Raw genomic sequence first — 23474 nt, forward strand, 5'->3', positions numbered from 1 at the left:
ATAAAACTCTCTCTTATACATGAATCACTGTGGATTTGTTTCTCCAAAGTACCCAGACTAATACATTATGGATAACTTAAGGATAACTTAATTTATCCTTAATTAAGGATAACTTTCTCTTGTTGACAATTACAAACAATGTCTGTTAAATCCTAGATTATAAACGTAAATGCTTTAACTGTCAGGAAAATGGGGAAGCCTGGTGTGGTGGCACAGTGGGTTAAGCATTGGACTGCTAGCCAAAAGGTTGGCACTGTGAACCCACCAGCTGTTCCACAGTAGAGAGATGTGTAAAGACTTACAACCTCCAGATCCATGGCGCAGTTCTACTCTGCCCTGTGGGGTTGCTGTAAGTCATAATCGACATGAAGTGGGTCATTAAAATGTGTCTTGGTTCTGGCCATTTTGAGCTCGCATAATGCTTTACTGTTTGGTTTTGGTGTTTTTAGATAAGAAGTCCTGTTCTGTTATGTAACAGTACCCGCATGTCAACAGCAGTGGAGATGATCCACACTTTCACAGAAGAAGCTGCAACTTTGTCCAGCAAAGCTAAAGCCTATGCAACTTACCAGGATTATCTAGATGATGCCCACTGCACTGTGCACTCCATTAGTATGGAGGAGACCGCCCAGGCTGTGCTCTCAGATATCTCGGAGATTGAATGTGACTTAATGTTGAGAAAATTATTGTGGGATTCACAAGAGGAATGGGGAAAACTCTTTCGAGAATGGAGAAAAAGTCCTCTTCAACAGATTGATATAGAGTCAGTACAGAGGAATGTTTCAAAATGGATGCAGATCATCTCAGTACTAGAAAAAGGTAAAAGAATTTTCTCAAGTTTTCCCCTCTAGGATTATACACAAAATGGGGTTCCGGGCCCGCAAAATCGTTGTTCTTGGCCTTGTGTCTCCATCTGTTCCTGTGGACCTAGAGCTACACTGAACGAGTGTAGGTAGGAGTACTTGCTGAGGCAATAAAGTGATCAAATTTTTGTAAAATCCTTTTTAAAAAGAACAATTTTTATATCCTCTATCCTCTAAAAAGTGTTTCCCACAGTAGGCAATATAGAACTGGAATGATCCGGGCGGGGGGGCGGGGAGGGGGGGTGTTCAAAAGCAGATACCAACACTTTATCCTGGTATATGCATTAGAATAATTTTTTTTTTCTGAAAAGAGTACAATAGGCCAAATAAGTTAGGTAACCTGTGGTCTGAAAGTCATTTCCCACACACTTCACCCTACTTCTGGCTCTTCTTATGGTGTGAGCCCCGCTGAAGAATCTAGACCCAAATCCTAATTACAGTGCCCTGTGAGCAATTGGGGAAGCAACTAAAAATTCATTCTGAGAGGTTTCCCTTAGGCTAGCTATTAAACATGAAACGAATTACTGATGCAAAGATGCTATTCCTTTGAAAGAATTCTGTTACCTCACAGCATTTCCCGAAGGAACACTTTGCTTCACTTGGCCAATGAATGGCTTTTCTTTTGGGACTCTCCTCTCTCAGCTCTGTCTCAAGCTAGGCTTATCTTTCCCAGAAAAGTCAGAAACACTATTTTATGTTGCTTGTTTTTTAATTACACAAAAACCATAACAAGATCACAAAACGTTCAGAAAAGGAAAAAACTGGCAACACGGCCTCTATTTTCATCATGTAAACATAATAATCACTCTATGCATTTGCACTCACCATTTTGTTATACACATGGATCAGAAAAACAAATGGGAACTAGCATGGGGACAATGTCTTCTTTCATCCATCATTTTCTTTTACCATAAAATCTTACTGCTTGCCAAAGTCTAGTGTGGCAAAAGCCAAAGTTATTCACTTTTCCTATTAAAGCAGGTGCTTGAAAAAATGTTGCTATTCAACACAGATTTGCAAATGATACAAATAGATGTCTCTGCCTCCTCCCCTTTACCTTGATAAGTTGAATAAAGAGTTCATAAGTGCTCAACTGATAACTGCATAGACTTTGAGTCCTACATCTCAGTGGTTTTCCAATACCAGATGATAGAGCAATGCTGGTCGATGGCTTAATTTCTACAGTTTGGGTCTTAAGATATCTTTTTTTCTGAAATGATAGTGATGGTATATTTCTTTCCTTAGTTTTCTACTGGACTTAGCAAAATTGTAAAGTCCCAAGCCTATGACAGTCTTCAGAAGATATTTGTGTCTGTATGTCTATTATATCTATGTAATTGGGAGAACACTGGGGTAGCTAACCATCCCTGGTATCGGATTTTACATGATAACTTGGGTCTGATGATGTTGGGTTTTAATTATCGCTCTTGAGAACCATATCTCTTTTATTTAATCTAGAGTTAATTCTTATATTAGGGTGATGTTAACAAAGGTTATTAGTTCATATGAGTACTATAGATAGTCCCTGCGTTATGAATGAAATCTGTTCCTAATTGGGTAATTAAGAGTATGTGGATCAGTCAGCACAGGCTCATATGGCTCTTATTTAGCCTTACATTAGTGCAAGGAAAGGCACCTTGGCAACACAAATGGCTGCTAACAGAGAGGCTGGTGGTTCAGATGCAGCTGTCTGCACTTGGAAAGATTTACAGTCTCAGAAATCCTGAGGCGTAATTCCGCTCCGTTGTAAAGGGTTGCTATGAGTTGAGATCTACTGTATGGCAGTAAGTTCAGCTAGGTTTTTGGTTTTAGTGCAAGAAAGGCTCAAAGAATTGTCCATGATTTAATAGCTGCTTGGGTAGCAAGTGAAGGTGATTTGTTGCCAGGAGAGATCAATTCACTTGTTTCCTGGTGAAGACAAGTTTACATAAACATAAAACGGAGTTTGAGCCAAAGCAATTCTGTCTGTCCTGCTCAAAGATGGCAGTGCCCAACTCAAAAATGGCTGCTTTGAATGTGCATGGCTCTTCACAGTCTGTCAATGAGCTAATCTGAGCAACATGCTACTGAAAGGGCACACTTTATCTCTTCTGAGTCTCTCATTCCAGGACTTCCACCTATAATTGTTTTCTGTTCTGGTTATGGTGACAAATGACCCAGATTGTAGTGTTTCATGTCTGTTCCTGTATTGCTTCACAACTATGGCAGGACAAATCGGAACAGGTTCAAAGTACTGTTCAAAGTAGTCTCAAGTTATGAACATCCAATTTCTGGGCAAGAAGGAGTTGCCCAGAAATTGGATGTTCATAACTTGAGACTACTTAGATTTTAATGCAGACTAATATCTGATAAATCATGCATACAGCTGCATATTTAAAGATCTAAAGTTTATTTTCTTGTCTTTTTTAAAGAATATGGTTATTGTAAGCTTACTGATTTATCTGTCATTTATAGGCTTACCTAAAAACGATATGGTAACACATTTTAAGCAAATGGTGACAGATTTTAAACAAGAGCTGCCTATCATCATAGCTCTGGGAAGCCCCTGTCTCAAGCCCAGGCACTGGGAGGCTCTCCATGAGATTATTGGAAAGTCCATTTCCCTCGATAAAAACTGCTCAGTAGAGAATCTTCTATCACTCAAGGTAAATCAAAGAAGCTTTAAAAATAGATTGAAATACCAAAGGAGCTGGTTTTAAATGGACAAGTAAATCTACAGGAAATAGCAGTTAGAAAGAGCAAAGGGTATGAGGTTTCTGGGAAAATAGATTCATATTAGTAGATTATAGATGATATGAAATTGTGTTTAATTAGAGATAATCAGGTTAACTAATATGTGATTATTGTCTTTGTGATTAAGAAACAATAATAATGGGTTACATGTGTGACAAATGAAATAAATGTGTTATTATGAAATTAGCATATTGCTATTTAAGAATGTTGCTTATCAAGAATACATTTTATAGGAGTAAATCACACAAGGCACTATATTCCATTTTAAGTAAAATGAAAACATATTGAGTATGTTAGGAAGATCCTGCCAATGATTTGATATTAAAAATCCATAAGTAACAATTATTTTATTTTCTAGGTAAGTGCTGATGTAAACTTAGATTTTTCTTCCTCCATAATTTGCATGATTAAAGTATTTTCCACCTTCATGCCTTGCATATAATGACATTTTTTTCTAGTTTCACAACTGACAGTGTCTAATGTAGTAATTAGGAGCCTTGGTAGTGTAGTGGGTTACGGGTTGTGCTGCTAACTGCAAAGCCAGCAGTTCAAAACCACCAGCTGATCTTTGGAAACGATCGAGGCTTTCTACTAAAGATTTATAGTCTCAGAATCCCACAGGTGCACTTCTACTCTGAAAACAAATTCTACTCTGTAAACAAATTCAAGTGGAAGCCGAATAAAATACAGTTCGCTTCAAGAAGCCAAAGCATGACCCAAAATATACACCACCTAAATTTAGAGACCATCTTAAAAATAGACTTGATGCACTGAACACTTAGGACCAAAGACCAGAAGAGTTGTGGGATAATACCTAGGCCATCATACTCATCCATCAAGAAATTAATACATAATTATGAAGAAAGGAAAGAAAAGGCAAAATGTATGTCAAAAAGAGACCCTGAAACTTGCTCTTGAGTGTAGAGTAGCTACAGCAAACGGAAGAAATAATGAAAGAAAATAAGTGAGTATTTCAACAGATAACTTGAGAAAAAATGCAGAGTATTATAATGAAAGGTAAAAAGACTTAGAAAACCACATGGGAAGAACATGCTCAGAATTTCTCAAGCTAAAGAACTGAAAAGAAACCTCGATTGTCAATTAACAAAACTGAAGAAATTCATAGGCAAAAAATTCAATGATACAGAAACCATCAAATGAAGACAGAAGAAATGCACAATGTACCCCCAAAGACTTGACTTTCATAAGAACCACTTTGAAAGAGGGGAACTCACATTGCTAGGGTCACTCCTTCAAAAAGGGGGGAAAGGGAGAAGTCTGTCCACTTGATGCTGTACAGCATCGAGACAAGGCTGTGACAAATCCACAGACCATCCACAGGAATGAGAGGAGAAGCTTACTGGAAAGTCCAGGTGGGGGAAAGGAGCATCTACGTTTCATCAAAGGCACTAGTATTTCTGGCAAGGTGTGGTGGGTAAATGAGGAGGAGAAATCTCACATTGGAAGCTCAACTGAACAAACTGGACCCTACTTCAAAATGGCCTGTACCACCTTACATTGACACTAATGGAGAGAGAAAAAAAAAGCAGAAAATAAATGATGGTGAGGATGTGGAGAGATTGGGATGCACCTACGTTACTGGTGGGACTGCAGACCATGTAGCCTCTACAGAAAACAGTATGGCTTGTTAGTGACTAGGGTGAGTAAATGGGGGAGGAGCTACCTCACATTGGGAAGGGATACCAAACAATAATTGTAGGGACCCTAACGGGAGAATAAACCTGGGTCTAAGATCCCAAGTAGACACTTCAAACATGTTTCTACCCAAACCTCAGTGAACTGTTCCATGGACTAAGCACTACCAAGACCTTAGACACTGGCCTTACAGGGAACATGGCATCCCCCAAGGCCAGGGCCACACCAGAAGGTCTCGATGTGGAAGCCCAACTGGACAAACTGGACCTTACACAAAACTATTTGTACCCTGGGACTGAGGACTGAAATCGCCTTCAAAGGATGGCCATCCTGAGACTGTGGAAATGGGGGTCGTTGGACCTTGGGTAGGGTGCTGACTTAGGGGATGTCCAATGAAAGGGGACCCAGAACCACCATATACTCATATTCAGTACCTCAATTCTCCCCTTGCATTACTAAGGATCTGCCCCTGTAAGATGTAATACAGGAAATTGTCCACTAGCATCATGCTCCATGCTCTATATGAACAAGGCTCAAGTAGTTAAGAAACCAGTGTGTCCAAAGCAACAGTTCATGGACTGCAGTTTCCATTAGGCTATACTCACATACACTCCTCCAATCAACAGTACCTCACATTCTGTCACTGCATAAATTATTCATGTTATCAAAGCCATCATCTTATACCCCAGGGTGATGATTGACAATGTTTTTCCTTTTTTGTTTCTTTGTTTTTGTTTTGTTGCTGTAATTGTTTTTATCACAATATATATGACCATTAAAGTAAACCAGAGTAGTTAGTTCATAACCCCTGGAAAAACACATGGATTCTGGGTCACCGCTTAATTCTAGCCCCAGTCCAAGAACAGACAGTTCTTTTAACATGGCCACAGGCAAGGGGCAGCTTTAGTATCAGAGAGCGATTATTGCAAACTTGATTATTAGGGATCGTGCCATGTTATACTGATACTCGGTCAGTTGACCTCTCTCTTGGCCCAACTTGAATTTGCCCTAGTCTCAAATATTTCTTGCTTGTTCGATGACAGAAAATGTCTTCTCTGGCTTTTTAGATATTGAGGGTGGTCCTTTGTTTTTCTTCCTCTTTATTTTTACCTTTATATTTTTACTTTCTTCTTTCTGATGTGTTTTTGTTGTTTTCATTGTTGCTGTCAGGTTTCCCAGTTCATGAAGCACAGAAGGAGTGGAACCACAGAGATAATAGCAGAGACAGGGGCGGGGGCCGGCGGGGAGGGGAGAGTGAGGGGAGCTGGGGAGTAAATAAATGTGCAAAGGGGGAGGGAGCACTAGAACTGATTGTGATGGTGTATATACAACTCTTTTAAACATCAATTTAACTATAGAAGTGTATGATGTGTATGATGTAACTATAGAAGTGAATATTATAACAAGAAAACTACTAAAAAAAAAACAACCCACCGAACGACCTAGGGTTCCCATGGGTGAAGAAGGAAGAGTTTTTGCTTAGTGGGCACTGAGTTTCTGTTAATGGTGGTGGAATCTTTTGGAAAAGGATCTCAATAATATTTGTACAACATGAAGAGTATAATCAATAGCACTGAATTTTTACATGTAAAAGCTGTGGAATTGTAAAATGTTTAGTTGTGTATATTTTTGCCACAATTAAAAAGAACCATGAGTATGAGGAAGATGAAAATGTTCTTAACTTGATTGTGGTAATGATTGCATACCTCTTCTTGATATAATTGAACTATTGAATTGTATGATATGTGGATGAAGTACCAATAAAACTGTTAAAAAGCACAATAATAATAGAAAAATACTTGACTGACATAAACCAATGGCACTAAAGGAAGGAAGTTCAAGCTGCAGCGAAGACGGGTGAAAAATAAGGTTCTGGAAACTGATGGAATCGCAACTGAGATATTTTAACAAGCAAAAGCAACACTGACGTGTGTATTCATATTTAAAACTGTGGAAGACAGATTTGTCTTAGAAGCCAGACAGCCTTAGTGCACCTTAAGAGGCAAGGATACTTCATCTTACATACTTTAGACATGCTCTCAGGAGAGACCGGTCCCTGGAGAAAGCCGTCATACTTGGGAAAGTAGAGGGGCAACAAAAAAGAGGAAGACCCTCCAGGAGATGGACGGACACAGTGGCTGCAGCCATGGGCTCAAGCAGAGGAACAATTGTGAGGATGGCGCTGGACTGGGCAGCGTGTCCTTCTGCCGTGCAGAGTCCTTATGGGTAGGAATCAACTCAATGCACTACCATCAACGACAATGGCAGGCTGGGTCCGTTAGAGTTGCAATCTCTAGATGATTATATTTCAAGTGTTATAGGAAATAACACAGCAAAGTGTGTTGTTATTACTGCACAGAAAAGAAAGCTAAAGGACATACTTAATGCCATCTGCACATACATGGAAGGCATTGTTAACTATTCCCTACATTAGCAAGACCCAAAGGAACTAAATGTAGCTTGAACTTTTCACTGAAGGGGTTGGCATGAAAGATCAGGCTTTTAGTTAGGATGTAAACCTAAATGGAATCAGATTTTCAATGCTTCTACTGCTTCAGTCCTTCCAAGTATGCTTTTAAATCTTTTGAGTAAAATGTATCAGAAATTATTTGCTTCTCCGAATGTTCAAGAATAATTGTTTATTTTAGATGTTACAGTATGAAGATGAAATAAACGAAATATCAAATGCTGCAACTAATGAAGCTGCTCTTGAAAAAACGCTGTTTAAGTTGATCGATCTTTGGAATAGCACCCCTTTAAATTTGATTCTTCATCATACAGAGTCTGGTCCTATCCCAATAATTTCTTCTATCGATGACATATTAGCTCAGTTAGAAGAGTCTCAAGTCATACTTGCAACACTTAAAGGATCTTCCTATCTTGGGCCCATTAAGGTAAATAGTATGGGAAAGGGGAAATATTTTAGCGTCTAGTATTTAATAGTTTGAGTATTTACAATATTTTTTTGAAAAATACGAACTTTTATGAAAAAATAGAAAGTTTCATATGGGTGGACAAGAAATATTTAGGTCCATATAACTCTATAACCCATGTAATTTACCATCAGCGCCAATGCTGGTTTTTCTTAAAGACATATGAATATTATCCTATCACTGATAATGTATGTCAAGGTAGATCTTTTTAGCTTTGATTTCTTCTCCCTCTTGTGGATTATTGTCTTCCATGTCATCCACGTTAACACCCATCAAAAGCCTGCCCGTTGCTCTATCTTCCCTCACTTACTCCTCCCCCAGCCTGGCACTCTTGCAAGTCTTTATCTTGGCCTTTTCCCCTTATATCCGTGGTCTCATATAATATTTGTCCTTTTGTAACTAGCTCATTTCACTCAGCATAATGGTCTCCAGGACCATCCAGGCCATGACGTGTTTCATAGTTTTGTCATTGCTTTTTAGCGAAGAATAGGATTCCACTGGGAAGCACCACGTTGCTTTCCACAGTGGTTGCACCATCTGACAGCCCAGCTGTCAAGGTTCCAGTCTCTCCACGCCCTCAACAGCACTGTTGTTTTCTGTGGGGTTTTTTTTGCATTTTGCTATTAATGCCAGAGTGAGATGATATTTCAATATTTTTTGATATGCATCTCTCTAATGACTAATAAGTGCAAGCATTTATTCTTATGCTGGTTGACAACCTAAATGTCTTCTGTAGTGAAGTGTCTTCAATGTCCTCTGACCTTTTTAATACTGAGTCATTTGTCTTTTTCTTCGTGAGATATTGCTGTTTTTCTATATACTTTTTTAGATTAGCCCCTTGTCTGATGTTTAACTGACAACGTTTTTTCCCCAATCTGTGGGTTCTCTTTTTACTCTTTGGATGAAATGTTTTGATGCGCTTAATTGCACTTAGTTTTTCAATGATCCAGTTTGTATTCTTCTGTGTGTGTGTGTACTCAGCTATGTTTGATAGTGTACTTACACCATTTACTAGTTTTGCCCCTATTTTATCAAGTTGATCTCTGTAGTTTTGTGTGGATATTGAGATCTTTGGTCCATCTTGAGTTGGTCTTTGTATAGAGTATGAGACGCAGGTCCTGTTTAACTTTGTTACAAATGGATAGCCACTTTTGATGCCATCATTTGGTAGAGATCATTTCTTTCTCATTTAATGAGGAGTTAGACAAACTCAGATGGTGATTGGAGTCAGAGCATTGGGGCCTGGAGGGGGGTTCTGCCCACTCAGGAGTGCGTGGGAGCCATGCTTCCATCCACCACGGTGCCTTCCACTTGTCTGAGGGGGTGGAGAGCCCATGAAACCAGGATATGCATGAGAATGTACCTTCTATCTCAGATGGAACAGGGGCTCTGCAGGGGGGTTATCACTGGCTCTCAGGTGGGTGAGTGGGGACCGGCCATGCTTCTGGTCACTGGGACCCAGTGGGGAACAAGGTAGGGCTGCACCTTTCTGGTCACTAGCTGCCGTCTGGGTACTTCTTTGGTCCCGGGTGAGTGGATCCGATTATTAGGTTGATGACTCTATTTAAACCAGCTTGCAGAAGTTCAAAATGGCCGCTCCGGGTCAGGCCAGCTGACAACGCACCTGTGCCAGCTAGGAGTCACAAAGACTGTGACCATACGGGCCATATTAAGTGAAATCACAGCGGTGCATATATTTTACTTGGGAAAAATCATATCCATAATGAAATTTTGTAAATCCATAAGAAAATGAGGAAAACCTTTAAATACCGACTTGTACCTTTCTAAAAAACACTATGATGTGGTTCCTTTATGCAGAATATTAGAGATTGTGTACACACACACACACAGCGCTTAAAGAGAATCAATGAACATGCACCCCAAACTCTGGTACGCTTCCTCTGATAGGAGGTGGGAAATAAGTCTTGAGTGGGAGACAGTCACCCTAATTTCTAGAAATACATGTAAATAGCTCAAACATGTTCTAAAGAGATTTGTGTATTTTATAATAAATAAGAGAAAATGAGATGGGCAAGGCACTTTAAAATGATCCAAAAACGAGTCAAACTTCTATGCATCGATGTGACCTTCCATCTGTTACTTTCTGTGTGCCAGTGACGGCTGATCACTTTTGTTCTAGTTCTATTATGTGACTTACAGATCAGTAGATTTAGAGTTTGCATATGTGTGTTTATAATTATAGGATCTGGTGGAAACATGGGATGACAACTTGACTCACTTCTCTAATACTCTTGAGGAATGGATGACGTGTCAAAGGAATTGGCTTTATCTTGAACCAATCTTTTATTCTTTAGAAATACAAAGGTAAAAAAAAGTATATGCAGGTTAAAATGCACAGTGGATCACTTGATTTCTGTAATCCTTGAGGATTCATTTCCTCAATGAAAACTCTAAAACTATCTTACTTATAAGCACAGGCAAAGCACTTTCTACTTATTTTATAATTTGTAAAACTTGTACGCAACAATCTTATACCTTGTATAAACTACATAAGATCTTTAAAAACTTTATTATATTGCATCATTTCCTGGCACCTTGTATAAGATTCTGTATGTATATCTAATTATGCTTGTCTTTTGTACTATGTAAAACGCCTGTACATAATAGGCATTCAAAAATGTCCTAATGATTTAGCATAAAAATATAACATCAAAAACGTTCTAACATGTATAAGTATAATAATAAAGATTATTTAACATAAAAGTTTTGTTGAAAATGCAAGTTGAATATACATTTGTATTATAGTGCCCCCTCTAAATAAAATTATCTCTAATTTTATTTCTAAAGGCAACTTCCATCAGAAGCAAAACTTTTCTCAAAGGTGATTTCTATATGGAAAGATGTCATGTCAAAAATACAAAACAAACTGGAAGCTTTGCAAATAACGACCTCTGCAGGAATTCTTAAAATTCTGAAAAAATGTAATATGTATCTTGAAAACATCAAAAAGAGTCTGGAGGTAAAATTACAACAATCCTAACATGGAGAATTATTTCATTTTACAAAATGTAATGTAGCTGACTGCAGAAACTAATTGAAACATGGGTTGTCTTTTTTACTGTAGCTGACAACATTATTTCAAATTGTCATCATCTATACTCCTACTGAATTTACTTTCAAAGGGACAAACAGTGAATGGAACCATCTAAATGACCTTATACAAAGTATCTAACTAGTTTTCCTTATTTTGAAATTGGAAATAATGGTAGTACCTATTTTGAAAGTTTTTTCTAAATGAAATAATGCAGTGAGCAAAAGCACTTACTCTTTTTTAATTAGCATTATCAATATTGTTGAGCTGATAAATTCAGAAAAAGGCTGAAATTTATTATTTGATTATTTATTTTATAAAATTTTAGCTACAATACATATCATTAAACACCAGATTTTAACATAAAAGATTTGTGGCATACAGTCTTATTTTTCTTCAGGAATTCATTATTTTTCCTTGGTGAATGCATAGTATTAGTGATGATGCCCCCCTGGAATATTTGTCTATAATTGCTATAGCCTGTAGAAAGTTCTCTGTTCAGAAAGGCCTTCTTCATTGCAAATCCATATTCGGGGGCAGTTATAAAGGGGTCACCTAGACAGATTCTGGTTCATAGCTAGTTTGGGGGGCTATCATTGGAATAGGCCTTCCAATTATTACTAGCATATCTGTTAAGCATCACTGAGGGTATTCACAAACCACAAGCCTTCCATTTAACAATGAATGGAGTATATACTATATATCAGGCACTGCTGCTATGCACTGGGACTAGAAGGATATTCTCCACTACTATAAAACCCAAAATCGATCAAAGGAAACAAAAAGGTAAAGAAATATCACAATCCGGTAGCTATTGTGGTATGATGGATAAACCAATTTGACCGAATAAGTTTATATAGAACATTTCATCCAACAACTGTACTTTCCATTTTCTTCTCCAGCCCCACAATTCAAATGCATCTATTCTTGTTAGACTTCCTTATCTAAGTGAGGTATCAACTAAGTCCACGTGGAAGAAGCACACCCGCCTGTGTGATCCAAGGATTGTAAATAATGCAATCCACAGCTGAAGGAAGGAATGGTATCAGAGCTTAAATCGTGAACACCTGGTTTTCAGAAGGCTCTGGATGACAGTGGAAGCCCAAAATCGATTTGGAGAGTCCACACCTGTATTAAGCTTCTGGTGAACCTTCTCCAGGCATAGTTGAGGGATGGGAACAGCCCTTCCATCAGACAGAGAGCATTGCAAAGTAGATTATGGCAAACATAGGTCAAAATAGAATATCTTATCAATTGATCTCCCTTCTGACCCTTTTTAAAACTCTCTCCACTTAAAATAATAATACTAGAAATGGAAATACATGTGGCTTAAGCCCCTGGTGAATCTCTTGTGACCATGGACCAGGATGTGAAGAGCCTTGCTAACATGCAGAAGGAATTGGAAAGTGGATTGTTGCCGATGCAGTTCAGTTTAAATTTAGCACCCTGTCATTTGATCTCCCTTATGATCCATTTACACTTGTTCTAGTTCTTAATGTCTTCAGCTTTCTTTTGAAGTGTTTTTTATCTCTTTTACTTTATTATTGTTGTTAGTGGTTGTTGTTGTTCAGTTGTTTGTTTTTTACTGTTTTCCTATATTGAAATCCAAGATGGGTAATCTATAGAGACAGTAATTCAATTAATGGCTCCTTGGGGGTGTGGCAGAGAAGGTTGGAGGAAATGAGGAACTAATAGCTGTGAATCCAAGAATGAAGAAAACATTCTAAAACCGATGGTGGTGACAAATATCCAATCTTCTTGATGTGATTGAACTATTCAATTGTATGATACATGACTCATATGCCAATAAAACTGTTGGGAAATAAAGAATGAATTGATATGTAGATTCAATGCAATTCTGATAAAAATTCCAACAGTATTCTTGACAGAAAATGGAAAAGTCAATCATTAATTTTATATGAAGCCAAGAGGCCATCATCAATTTTGAAGAATAAACTAGGAAGCTAGGAAAACTGATACTTCCTGATCTCAAAACATACTATGGAGCTACAGTAATCAAAGCAGCTTGGTATTGATAGGATGAAAAACACATAGGCCAATGGAGTAGAATTGAGAATCCAGAAATAATCCTACAGATCTATGGTCCATTGATTTTTGACAAGGATAATAAGACCATTTAGGGGAAGGGGGAAAAAAAAGGCTCTTCAGCCATGTGTTTTTACTACCACACCGTCCGAGTCAGGTGTTTTAACTACCCCACTGTCAGAGCAAGGGTAAATGGATGGCCTTGGCGCCTTCTGAAAACAAAGACTTTAAAGACTGGAACGAATGCCGCTCAATTTTGGGGAGGAAATGCAGGTATTCTTTGCATGGTAGGATGTAGTCACATGCTGACATAATTTGCCCTGTAAGATGATAATGCCACATGTAGGGACATAAACATCAGAAGTTTGGAGCATGGGAAAACAATGCTGATAAGATCAAAATACAGTGCTTTATTAATGGTCAATACTAAGACGGGTGTGTATGTGAGAGTGTGTGCGTAAGGATTTTGTTTTGGTTTGGGTTTGGGTTTTTATTTGTTTTACTTTTGCTTTATTAAAAATTATCTTTAGCAAGTTAAATATAGCTTTCACTGAGCATAGGCTGTTATTGTGGCTGACAGCAAATTTGTATTGTAAGTTTAAGCCTTTCTGTGCAAACATGGGCTCAAATCAGGATGTGATAGATCTCGTAAATATATATTCTAAATGACATTCCTTTTGATTCTGCACAGGACTACCTTGAAACTAAAAGAATGATTTTTCCACGATTTTACTTTCTCAGCAACGCTGAACTTCTTCACATTCTCGCTTCTAGTAAAAATCCTGAGTCTGTGCAGGTAATGTCATAAGTTCTGCTCAGCAATGTTCTCTCCTGACCAGAGCAGGATTTCATAGTGCTCCTTACATGTGTTTCTGATTTACAGCCTCATCTTGATAAATGTTTTGAAAATATAAAACAGCTGATGATATACAAACAAGAAATTGGCCCCCCCGCTGTCATGATGCTCATCTCTGCTGAAGGAGAGAGTCTTATGCTGCCACAGTAGGATATATATTTTACACACTAAGTGTTTATATCTTGTAAGACCCAATTATTTAAATTTGCTTCTTAGTAATTGCTGACAGACCCAAAGAAGTTTGTTAAACCATTTCCTCCAAGATCATGTCTTTATGCAAATAAGATGTTAGCGTTCCACGCTCCATGCAGTGAGCACGGTTCTCGCCTTTGCTTTCACTAAAAGTAAAGAAAGGACCCTTCAAACCCCTGGTTCTCTGTAGTTTGCTACTTCCTTTTATTCTGTCATTAGATAGCTGCCTTGTTTTCTACTCTCTCTTTAGTGTGTGCTTCCAATTTGCCTTTATTGTAGGAAGGCAATTTGCTCTTGGCCTGGGGTTGCTGCTGCCTCCACTGACTGCTGACTTCTGATTTGGTTTTGACTGACTGCAAGGCGATGATCCCAAGCTAGGTCTTGTTTTAATGGTGACACAGTGGGTGGCAAGTGAGGCTGCTATCCGCAAGGCAGCAGTTCAAAACTACCAGTTGGTCTGAGGGAGAAAGATGAGGTTTTCTGTGTGCGTAAAGATCTAGAGTCTCAGAAACCCACAGGGGCAGTTCTACTCTGTTCCACAGGGCTGCTATGAGTCAGAATTTACTCTATGGCAGGGGTTGGTTGTTTTTTTTGAGGTCCATCGTTTACCCTGCTCCAGTTTGCCAACCTCAGCGAACACTCTCTCACCTCCACCATGTAGTTCCTGGTAGTCAGGAGCTGCTTTTAAAAGATTGGGCCCAATTCTTCTGATCTATCAAAAGTCCAGCCTCACGGCAACCTAAGTTTGAGGTTTAAAAGATCCAATGAGGAATCTAAAAATATTTTGTTTTCTAAATTAAGATCTAGAGAAATGAAAAGATGCTATAGGATTGTAGACCTTTGGCCTATAAACATGATAAAACTATGTAAAAAATGTACTCATCTCCGTAATGAAATGGATAAAAACACTTTGCCTTCTCTGTTGTCATCGTAGGAAGATTCGAATACGAAGTGCTGTCGAGCAGTGGCTGGTAAACGTAGAAAAGAGCATGTTCGACATGTTAAAAAAGTAAGTCCCGTTTCAAACCTTAAGATTATATGGCGATATAGACTTGTTTAGCTCAGTCATCTCAGTGAGAAATATTAGCCTTTGGAAAGGTCAAAGGTGTAAAGTCCTTTCTGAAAGGGATTTTGATGGAACGTGGTGGACTTGACCATCTTTACAGTACATGTTCATTTCATAGTATAACCATGGTCATCAACCAGATAGTTTTTGTGTGGCTTGAGATGCATGTGTGTCTGAAAATTGGCCAGAAGCTGCACTGATGGTCACCTTTCTCTGCTTTGTAAAGACTAAGAGTTCAGCAGGCCCCTGCTTTCCGCTCACTTCACTTTGCGTTTTCATTCCACTTTTGCTTCCTGGAATTGTTCTTTTGGCTTATTCTTTTTGCTGTTTTCAAAAAATATAGTAACCTATTATTGCTATTTGTTTGCGCAAACAAAGAGTCGCCGAGAGTTAATTTTTAAAACTGATTTGCCTACCGCCATCTCACTACATTTACAATTTATGTGTGTGGTGCCAAAGCCATGGTGCTTGGTTAAGTGTTAATATCTATATTTGTTAATAACATCCTGAATGCCAACAGAAGGTTTCTAGAAGAGAGCCAATTTTCGTTGACTTTCAAAGTAACCACAAACACCCTACTTTGCCCCACATGTTCCTCCTGAGATGATGTAATGAGACCCATCTTCTACAGATGAGGAATTTCCCCAAAATGCATCTAAGAAGAGAGAGGGCAGTTCTTCGTTTGTCACCCTGGCACTTTCCTGGGTAGCTAACCCTCTCATGTGTTAATCATCATAGTCCTGTCTCGGTCTTTACACTGTTTTCAAAGAATTTCCTTTCCATGTTGTTTCAGAAGATAACTTTTATACAGCCCTGAAATGTAGAGATGGCAGTGAACATTCTTCTTTAGTTCCTACATTTATTGGGAAAATTTCTGTTTCATCATTTATTATGTTGTTTAGACTCTGGAGCATATGTCTTATCAAAGTAAAGATGTTTTATTATATTGCTGCTTGCAAAGGGGTTTTTTGTAATTAAAGAATGTTAGATCACATCAGATGCTTTTTATAATTTTATTGAGAAAATCAAATATTTTTTTACTTTTAATTTGTGGATATCATTTATAAATCTGCGATGTTGAACTTTCCAGTTTTCAAATGTATACCCTTTTTTATTCACTTACTGTGGTAAACCGTATTTTCTTCTTTAAATTATCGTTGTTGGAAGATGCCATCAAGTTGGTTCTGATTCATAGCGACCCTATATGTACAACAGAACAAAACACTCCCTGGTCCTACACCATCCTCAGAATTGTTCTTCTGTTTGAGCCCAATGTTGCAGCTACTGCATCAATCCATCTTTACCAAGCAGGATGCCTTTCTCCAAGAACTGGTCTCTCCTGATAATATGTCCAAGTACATGAGACAAAGTCTCTCCATCCTTGCCTCTAAGGAGCACCCTGGCTGGACTTCGTTCTTCCAAGACAGATCCGCTTATTCTTTGGGCAGTCTGTGGCACTTTCCAATATTCTTCACTAACACCATAGTTCAAATGAATCCATTTTTCTGTAGCTTTTTTTATTCAACTTCCAGCTTCACATGCGTATGAGGCGATTGAAAATACCATGGCTTGGATCAAGAGTACCTTGGGCCTCAAGATAACGTTCTCAGTGCTCTAAAGAGGTCTTGTGCAGCAGATCACCTGATGCCACCAGTTTTTGGATCTCGTAACTATTAGTTCTGTGAGCATTGATTTAGTGCCAAGCAAGATGAAACACCCCTATATATTTATCTTTCTTTTTTTTCCTTCTCTGTCTGAGTACCTGAAGGCTGTGGGCACGGAGCAACTGTAGACAGATGAAGTTCTGTGTATGATTTCTACCTTGTCTGGCTAGTATCTGTTTGTATAGTATGTCTCGCAGTTCCCATTACCAAGCTTCTGCTTGTGACTTTGCTTGTTTTCCCTTCAGTTTGCTAAATTAAGAATTCCTGGTAGCACTGTGAGTTAGAAAGTGGGCTGCTGATAAAGACTAACAATGAGCCGAAATCTACTAGGTGGCAGGGTGTCCTGTTTTGATTTATTTGTTGTTGCTGTTGTCGGGTGCCTTCTCGTCAGTCCAAACTCATTGCAATCCTACGGATGAAGGAACGAAATGCTGCCTCATCTGGTGCCATCTGCACAGTTGCTATGTTTGAGTCCATGGTTACCACCACTGCATTGTTTTTCAATTTTATTTTTTTATTAAATCATTTTATTGGGGGCTCGTACAATTCTTATCACAATCCACACATACATCCATCGTGTCAAGCACATCTGTACATTTGTTGCCATCATCACTCTCAAAACATTTGCTTTCTACCTGAGCCCTTGGTATCCTCTCCTCATTTTCCCCCTCCCTCCCCCGCATTAATCCATCCTATGGCGGGGCTTCCTCTTTTTCCCTGCCCTTCGACCTTTCAAAGAATTATATCCTTTTCCAGGGACTGGTCACGCCTCATAGCATTTCCAAATTTTGTGAGAAATCTCCTCATCTTCACTTCGAAGGAACATTTGGGCCGTACTTCTCCCGGGACAGATTTACTCCTTCTTCTGGTGGTCCATAGTACTTTGAATCGTCTTCATCAGCACCGTAATTCAAATGCATCGATTCTTCCATCTTGATTATTCAATGTCCGACTGCCACGTGCAGATGAGGTGATTGAAAACGTCCTGGTCTAGGGCAGGTCCACCTTCGTCCTCAAAGGAACGTCCTTCCTCTTCAACACTTTAAAGAGGTCTTGTGCCGCAGATTTGCCTAATGTAAATCTTGACCCTGGTCCCATGAGCCAGATGAAATGCTTGATTACTTCAGCCTTTTATCATGAGGTTCTCTATTTGGTCCAGTTGTGAGAATTTGGCTATTCGTTATATTGAGTTGTAACCTACACTGAATGTTATAGTCCTTGATCATCAACAGCCAGTGCTTCAGGTCCTCTTCACATTCAGCAAACAAGCTTATGTTACCTGCATATCAAAGGTGATTAATGAGCCTTCGTCCAATCCGATGTCTCATTCCTCTCCATCAAATCTAGCTTCTCTGATTATTTGCTCAGCATAAAGAATGAAAAAGTATGGTAAGTGGATACAACCCTGACATGCACTTTTCCTGATTTTAAACCACTCAGTAGTCCCTGTTTGAAAGGCTGTCTCTTGGTTCGTGTAAAGGTTCTGTGTGAGCACAATGAACTGTTCTGGAATTCCCACTCTTCTCAGTGCTGTCTATAGTTAGTTAGGATCCACACATCCAATGGCTTTGCATAGCCAATAAGATACAAGTAAGCATCTTTCTAGTATTCTCTGCTTCCAGCCAAGGTCCATTTGAATTCAACAATACTATCCCTTGTTCCACATCCTCTTCTGGATCCAGTTTGAATCTCTGGCAGCTCCCTGTCAATGTACTGCTGCAACTGTTGTTGAATGATCTTTAGCAAAATTTTACTTGCATGTGATATTAATGACATTGTTCAATAAATTCTGCGTTCTGTTGGGTCACTTTCTCTGGAATGCATATAAATGTAGATATCTTTCATCCAGTTGGCCTGGTATCTGTCTTCCAAATTTCTTAGAATAAACTAGTGAGTGCTTCCAGTGCCTCATCAACTTGTTGAAACATTTTGGTTGGTTTTTGATCAATTCTAGAGCCCTTTTTCCCCCACTAATGCTTCAGTACAACTTGGATTTCTTCCTTCAGTGCCATTGGTTCTTTTATCATACACTAACTCCTGAAATGCTTGAATGTTAACCAGTTATTTTTGGCATAGTGACTATGTATTCTGTCCATTAACTTTTAATGCTCTCTGCATTGTTCAATCTTTTGCCCATTGACTCTTTCAATATTGCAGCTTGAGGTGTAATTTTACTTCAGTTCTTTCAGCTTGATATATGTCAAGAGTGCTCTTCATTTTGGTTTTCCAACTCCTGGTCTTTGCATATTTCATTAAAATACTTTGTCAGCTCAAGCTGCCCTTTGTCATTTTCTGTTTAGCATTCTACATTTGTGTGCACGTTTCAGAGCCTCTTTTGTCATCCTCGTTAAACTCTTCTTTCCTGTCTTTTTAACGAGCTTTTGCTTTTATAATGTATGATATGCTTGATGTGATGCCGTAGCTCACATAGCTCTTGATGTGATGCCATAGGGTTTTCCATCAGTAGTGTTCAATGAGTCAAATCTATTCTTGAAATGTTCTCAAAATGCAGGTCAGAGACACCCAAGGTTGTATTTTGGCTCTCATGGACCTATTTTCATTGTCTTCAAGTTCAACTTGAACTGAGATAGAAGCAATTGATGATTTGTTTGATAATCAGCCGCTGGCCTTGTTTTAACTGCTGATGAACTTTCCCATTGCCTCATCCCACAGATGGAGTCCATTTGAAGTCTATGTATTCTATCTGGAGAAGCCCAGGTGTATTGTTGTCTTTTATGTTGTTGAGAGAAAGACCAGGCTTTCTGCTTCTGTAAGGAGTTAAAGTCTTGGCAGCCCACAGGGGCAGTTTTACCTTATCCTATACAGTTGCTATGAGTCAGAATCCACTCTATGGAAGTGAGTTTTTGAGTTTTTTATGTTGTTGAAAACAGATTTTTGCAATGAAGAAGTTGTTGATCTTGCAAAACTCTTATCCTTGTTTCTATCACCAAGACCATATTTCCCAACTGCTATTCATTCCTTTGTTTCCAACTTTACAATTCCAATCACCAATAATTATCAATGAATCTTATATGCATGGTAAATTTCAGGCTGAAATTTGCACACATTGGTTGATGTGTAAATTTGAATAGTAATTGTATTACTTGGATTTCTTTGTATGCTGTGGTGGTTAGGAATTATGTTAATTAGACACTAAGCTAGGTTTGGAGTTTACCCTGTCAATGAAGTAGTAACTTGACATCTCTTTGGGGATGTGGCTCTTTACATAAGAACAAGATCAAAGACAGGTGAGTCCTCTCTGCCCCTTTGCCTGCTTCCTCATTGGGACTTCACTGTGACTCTGTGTCTACCTCCAAGGGTGACCCCAGGTGGGTCACCTAACCCTGTGTGTTGCTGGTGCTCTGCCATGCTTCCACCAGCCTTGGGTCCATGTGACCTGCACTCACCAGCCTGGGATTGCTGGACTCCTGAGTAACTTTTCAGCATCACTGGCCTGCAGCTACATGAGTCTGAAGAAAGCTCCCTCAAGCACTGGACCTATGGACTTGAATTGGATGGGGGCTGAGGTGCCCTCTTAAAGTAAACTTGTTTCTTGATAACAGCATCTCTCTTGTACATAGATGAGTGTCCCTGGTTTGTTTCTCTAGACAACCCAGCCTAACACATATGCATAAAGATATTATCACAGATAGAATTATACTTCAAGGTAGATCATAAATATACTGTCATGCCTCTGGAGTTTGTTATTCTAGCATAGAATATTCTAGCATATGCCTATCTGATTAAAAATGACAATACAGTCCTTTAGCTAACTAATGCCTAGGACATCAATGTTTATATTTTCCATTCCATTTTTTATGACTTCTAATTTTCCTAGATTTATACTTTGTGTGTTCCACATTCTAATTATTAATAGATATTTGAAACTGCTTCTTCTCCTTTTAAGTTGTGCCCCTTCAGCAAATTAAAGTTTGTAAACCTTTACTCCACCCACATCGACTCTACTTTGAAAAAGCAATTCTCTCTCAATTGTATTTTGAGTGTCTTGCCACCTGACGGGCTCATTTGCTGGCACAGTATTTGTTCAAAATGTTCTGATGCTATTCATAAGGTTTTCTGTAGCCATTCCTTCAAAGGTGGACAGCATAGTCCTTCTTTATAGTCTGTTCATAGTCTGATAACTGCTGAAACCTATTCACCTGGGTGATCCTGCTAGTATCTGAAATAATGACAACCTAGCTTTGGGCATGATAGTAACATGCAAGCCACCACAGTATTTAAAAATTGACAGACAATTTTGTTGTTAGGGTGAATGACTTTATATATTTTGACGTAGTTCTACAGAAGCTAAGGACCCCCACTGGCATATGGGCTACTAGCCATAAGGTCAGTAGTTTGAAACTAACCGCTGCTCAGAAGGAGAATGATGAGGCTACTGCCGTAATGATTTAGTCTCAGAAACCAACAGGACAGTTCTACTCTGTCCCATAGGGTCACTATGAGTTGCAATCAACTCTCTAGCGGTGAGTTTGGGTTTTTTGGTATACAGAAAGTATAAACATTGTACGTTTTTCTAATCGGCAATAATGCATGTATCATGAATGTGGTCCCTTTCCTGCTTTTGTGGTCCTGTCCGTTGCTGTGATGCCCCTCATGGTTTTGTGACAAATTTCCTTTGTTTCCATGCCTTATCATTTAGCTGTTGTAGTTGTCGTTAGATGCCATCAAGTCGATTTCAACTCAAGTGGCCCTATGTATAACAGAATAAGACACTTCCCAGTCCCATCCTCTCATTGTTCTTACCGTGGAACCCACTATTGCAGCCACGGTGCCGATCCATCTTGTCGATTCAACTCGTGCAGTGCAATCCCCTCAATGGACCGTGATGAATCCCACTTTTTTCCTGTGCTTCCTGTTTCCAGTACTCCTATTTTCTGAACGCTTCAACAATATCCTTGGGTAACTGCTTCCATTTGGATCTTAAAAAGTTGATCATTCTAATGGAAAGTGAGTTCATTTCCAAACCGTAGGGGTCCCACAGTAAATTGGCTATCTTTTTCTGATTTTGAGTTCTGCTCCACGTTTTGATCCCACTCTTTCCCGTAACTTTTAATGTGATGCTTTCCAAAACATGTGGTAGTGGTAACTGGGTGCCATCTAATTCTTCTGGCTTCGGGGTTGTGGAGACTTATGCGCATGTAGTCCATTAACCTATCGGGTTGATTGTTTGCATGCTGTTTGCTTGGTCACTCTACCAAGGAGGGTAGAGACCAGGAGCGCCTCCCTGGATGGCTGTCACAATCTTAGGAGAGCCTCGCCATTGCTCACAACGTAGGAGGTAGAACAGTGTCTTGGTAAACTGTTATGCCAATCAATCGTGGTGTCCCTCAAGACGATGGTCCTGATTCCCCAGCCCAGCAACTCATTTGTTTACATCTAAGAAGTTTTCATACTTTTGTGCGCTATATGTTCCACACATTCATTGATATCTTTTCAGAAAAGGTGAGTATGCATATACAAATATCCTCAGACACACCTATATCTACACTCCGACCTTCCCTCTCCCGTCTGTTCAGCCAGCATGTCTTTCTGAGCCTCTACTCATAGATCCCTACTGCCGGAGCCCACCGGCAAAGCAACGGGGACTCGATTGAGGGGGTGAGGACTGAGACAGACACAAAAAAGCTGGGGTTAGAAGGACTGCAATTCAAGACTGCAGCCCCGAGTTTATTTTCCAGCTTTTATACACTGTTAAGTGGGAATGTACTATTGCTCAAAATAACACCCCCATCCTTGTTCTTGTTTGTCAGGCAAATATTTTTCCCAAGACTAAGCACCTGATGTTTTCAATAACATTAAAGCACAAAAGTTAACCTGACCGTGAGAGAGACAATCTGACCGTGAAAGAGCTGTGTCTGCACGTCCACATTTGAACGAACAGACCTCTGCTTTCAGAGCAGCTCCTAACACCCTACTGTTCCCAGATTTTGTATATAATAGTTTTTGCCTCTTTTTATCCTTAAACATTGCAAACCTCCCAATTTTTCCCACTTTATCCATCATTTATTCCTAACCTCCCTTTGTATTTTGCTTTTCTTTCACCTAAGTTATCACTGATCCACCCTCTAGCCTGTAACACTAGACTCTCATTCCCTTCCTCTCGCATTCCTGGTACTCATCAAAGAATGTTGCCTTTAGTGTTGCAAGATTGTCCTTGACTTTTTATGATAATGGTTTCATACAATATCTGTCCTTTGTGCTTGACTAATCTCAGGTATGATGAATAAAATGTATCAGAGCTTAAATTGTGAACACCCAATTTTGTAGAAGGCTATGAAAGACAGTGGGAACCCCAAATCCGCCTGCAGAGTATCTAGTCAGATTAAGCCTCTGGCAGATCCCTTCTAGCCACAGGCGAGGGACTCAAACCGCTTTACTATCAAACAGAGATT

At 39.2% G+C, this 23474-nt stretch overlaps 1 protein-coding gene across 1 annotated transcript in view; it reads left to right on the top strand.

Moving 5' to 3' along the window:
- Positions 1-23474, top strand: part of DNAH14 (dynein axonemal heavy chain 14) — a 387990-nt gene that overhangs the window by 95735 nt on the left and 268781 nt on the right. The window contains exons 16-23 of the mRNA XM_030887822.2: positions 450-819; positions 3318-3508; positions 7901-8146; positions 10389-10510; positions 10994-11165; positions 13975-14079; positions 14167-14285; positions 15266-15340. Of these exons, the coding sequence (XP_030743682.1) occupies positions 450-819; positions 3318-3508; positions 7901-8146; positions 10389-10510; positions 10994-11165; positions 13975-14079; positions 14167-14285; positions 15266-15340 (1400 nt within the window). The remainder of the gene's footprint in view (positions 1-449; positions 820-3317; positions 3509-7900; positions 8147-10388; positions 10511-10993; positions 11166-13974; positions 14080-14166; positions 14286-15265; positions 15341-23474) is intronic.

Source organism: Echinops telfairi, unplaced genomic scaffold, assembly GCF_000313985.2.
Source record: "Echinops telfairi isolate 266 unplaced genomic scaffold, ASM31398v2 ScPeMD7_7424;HRSCAF=8462, whole genome shotgun sequence".
In the NCBI taxonomy this organism is placed as follows: Eukaryota; Metazoa; Chordata; class Mammalia; order Afrosoricida; family Tenrecidae; genus Echinops; species Echinops telfairi.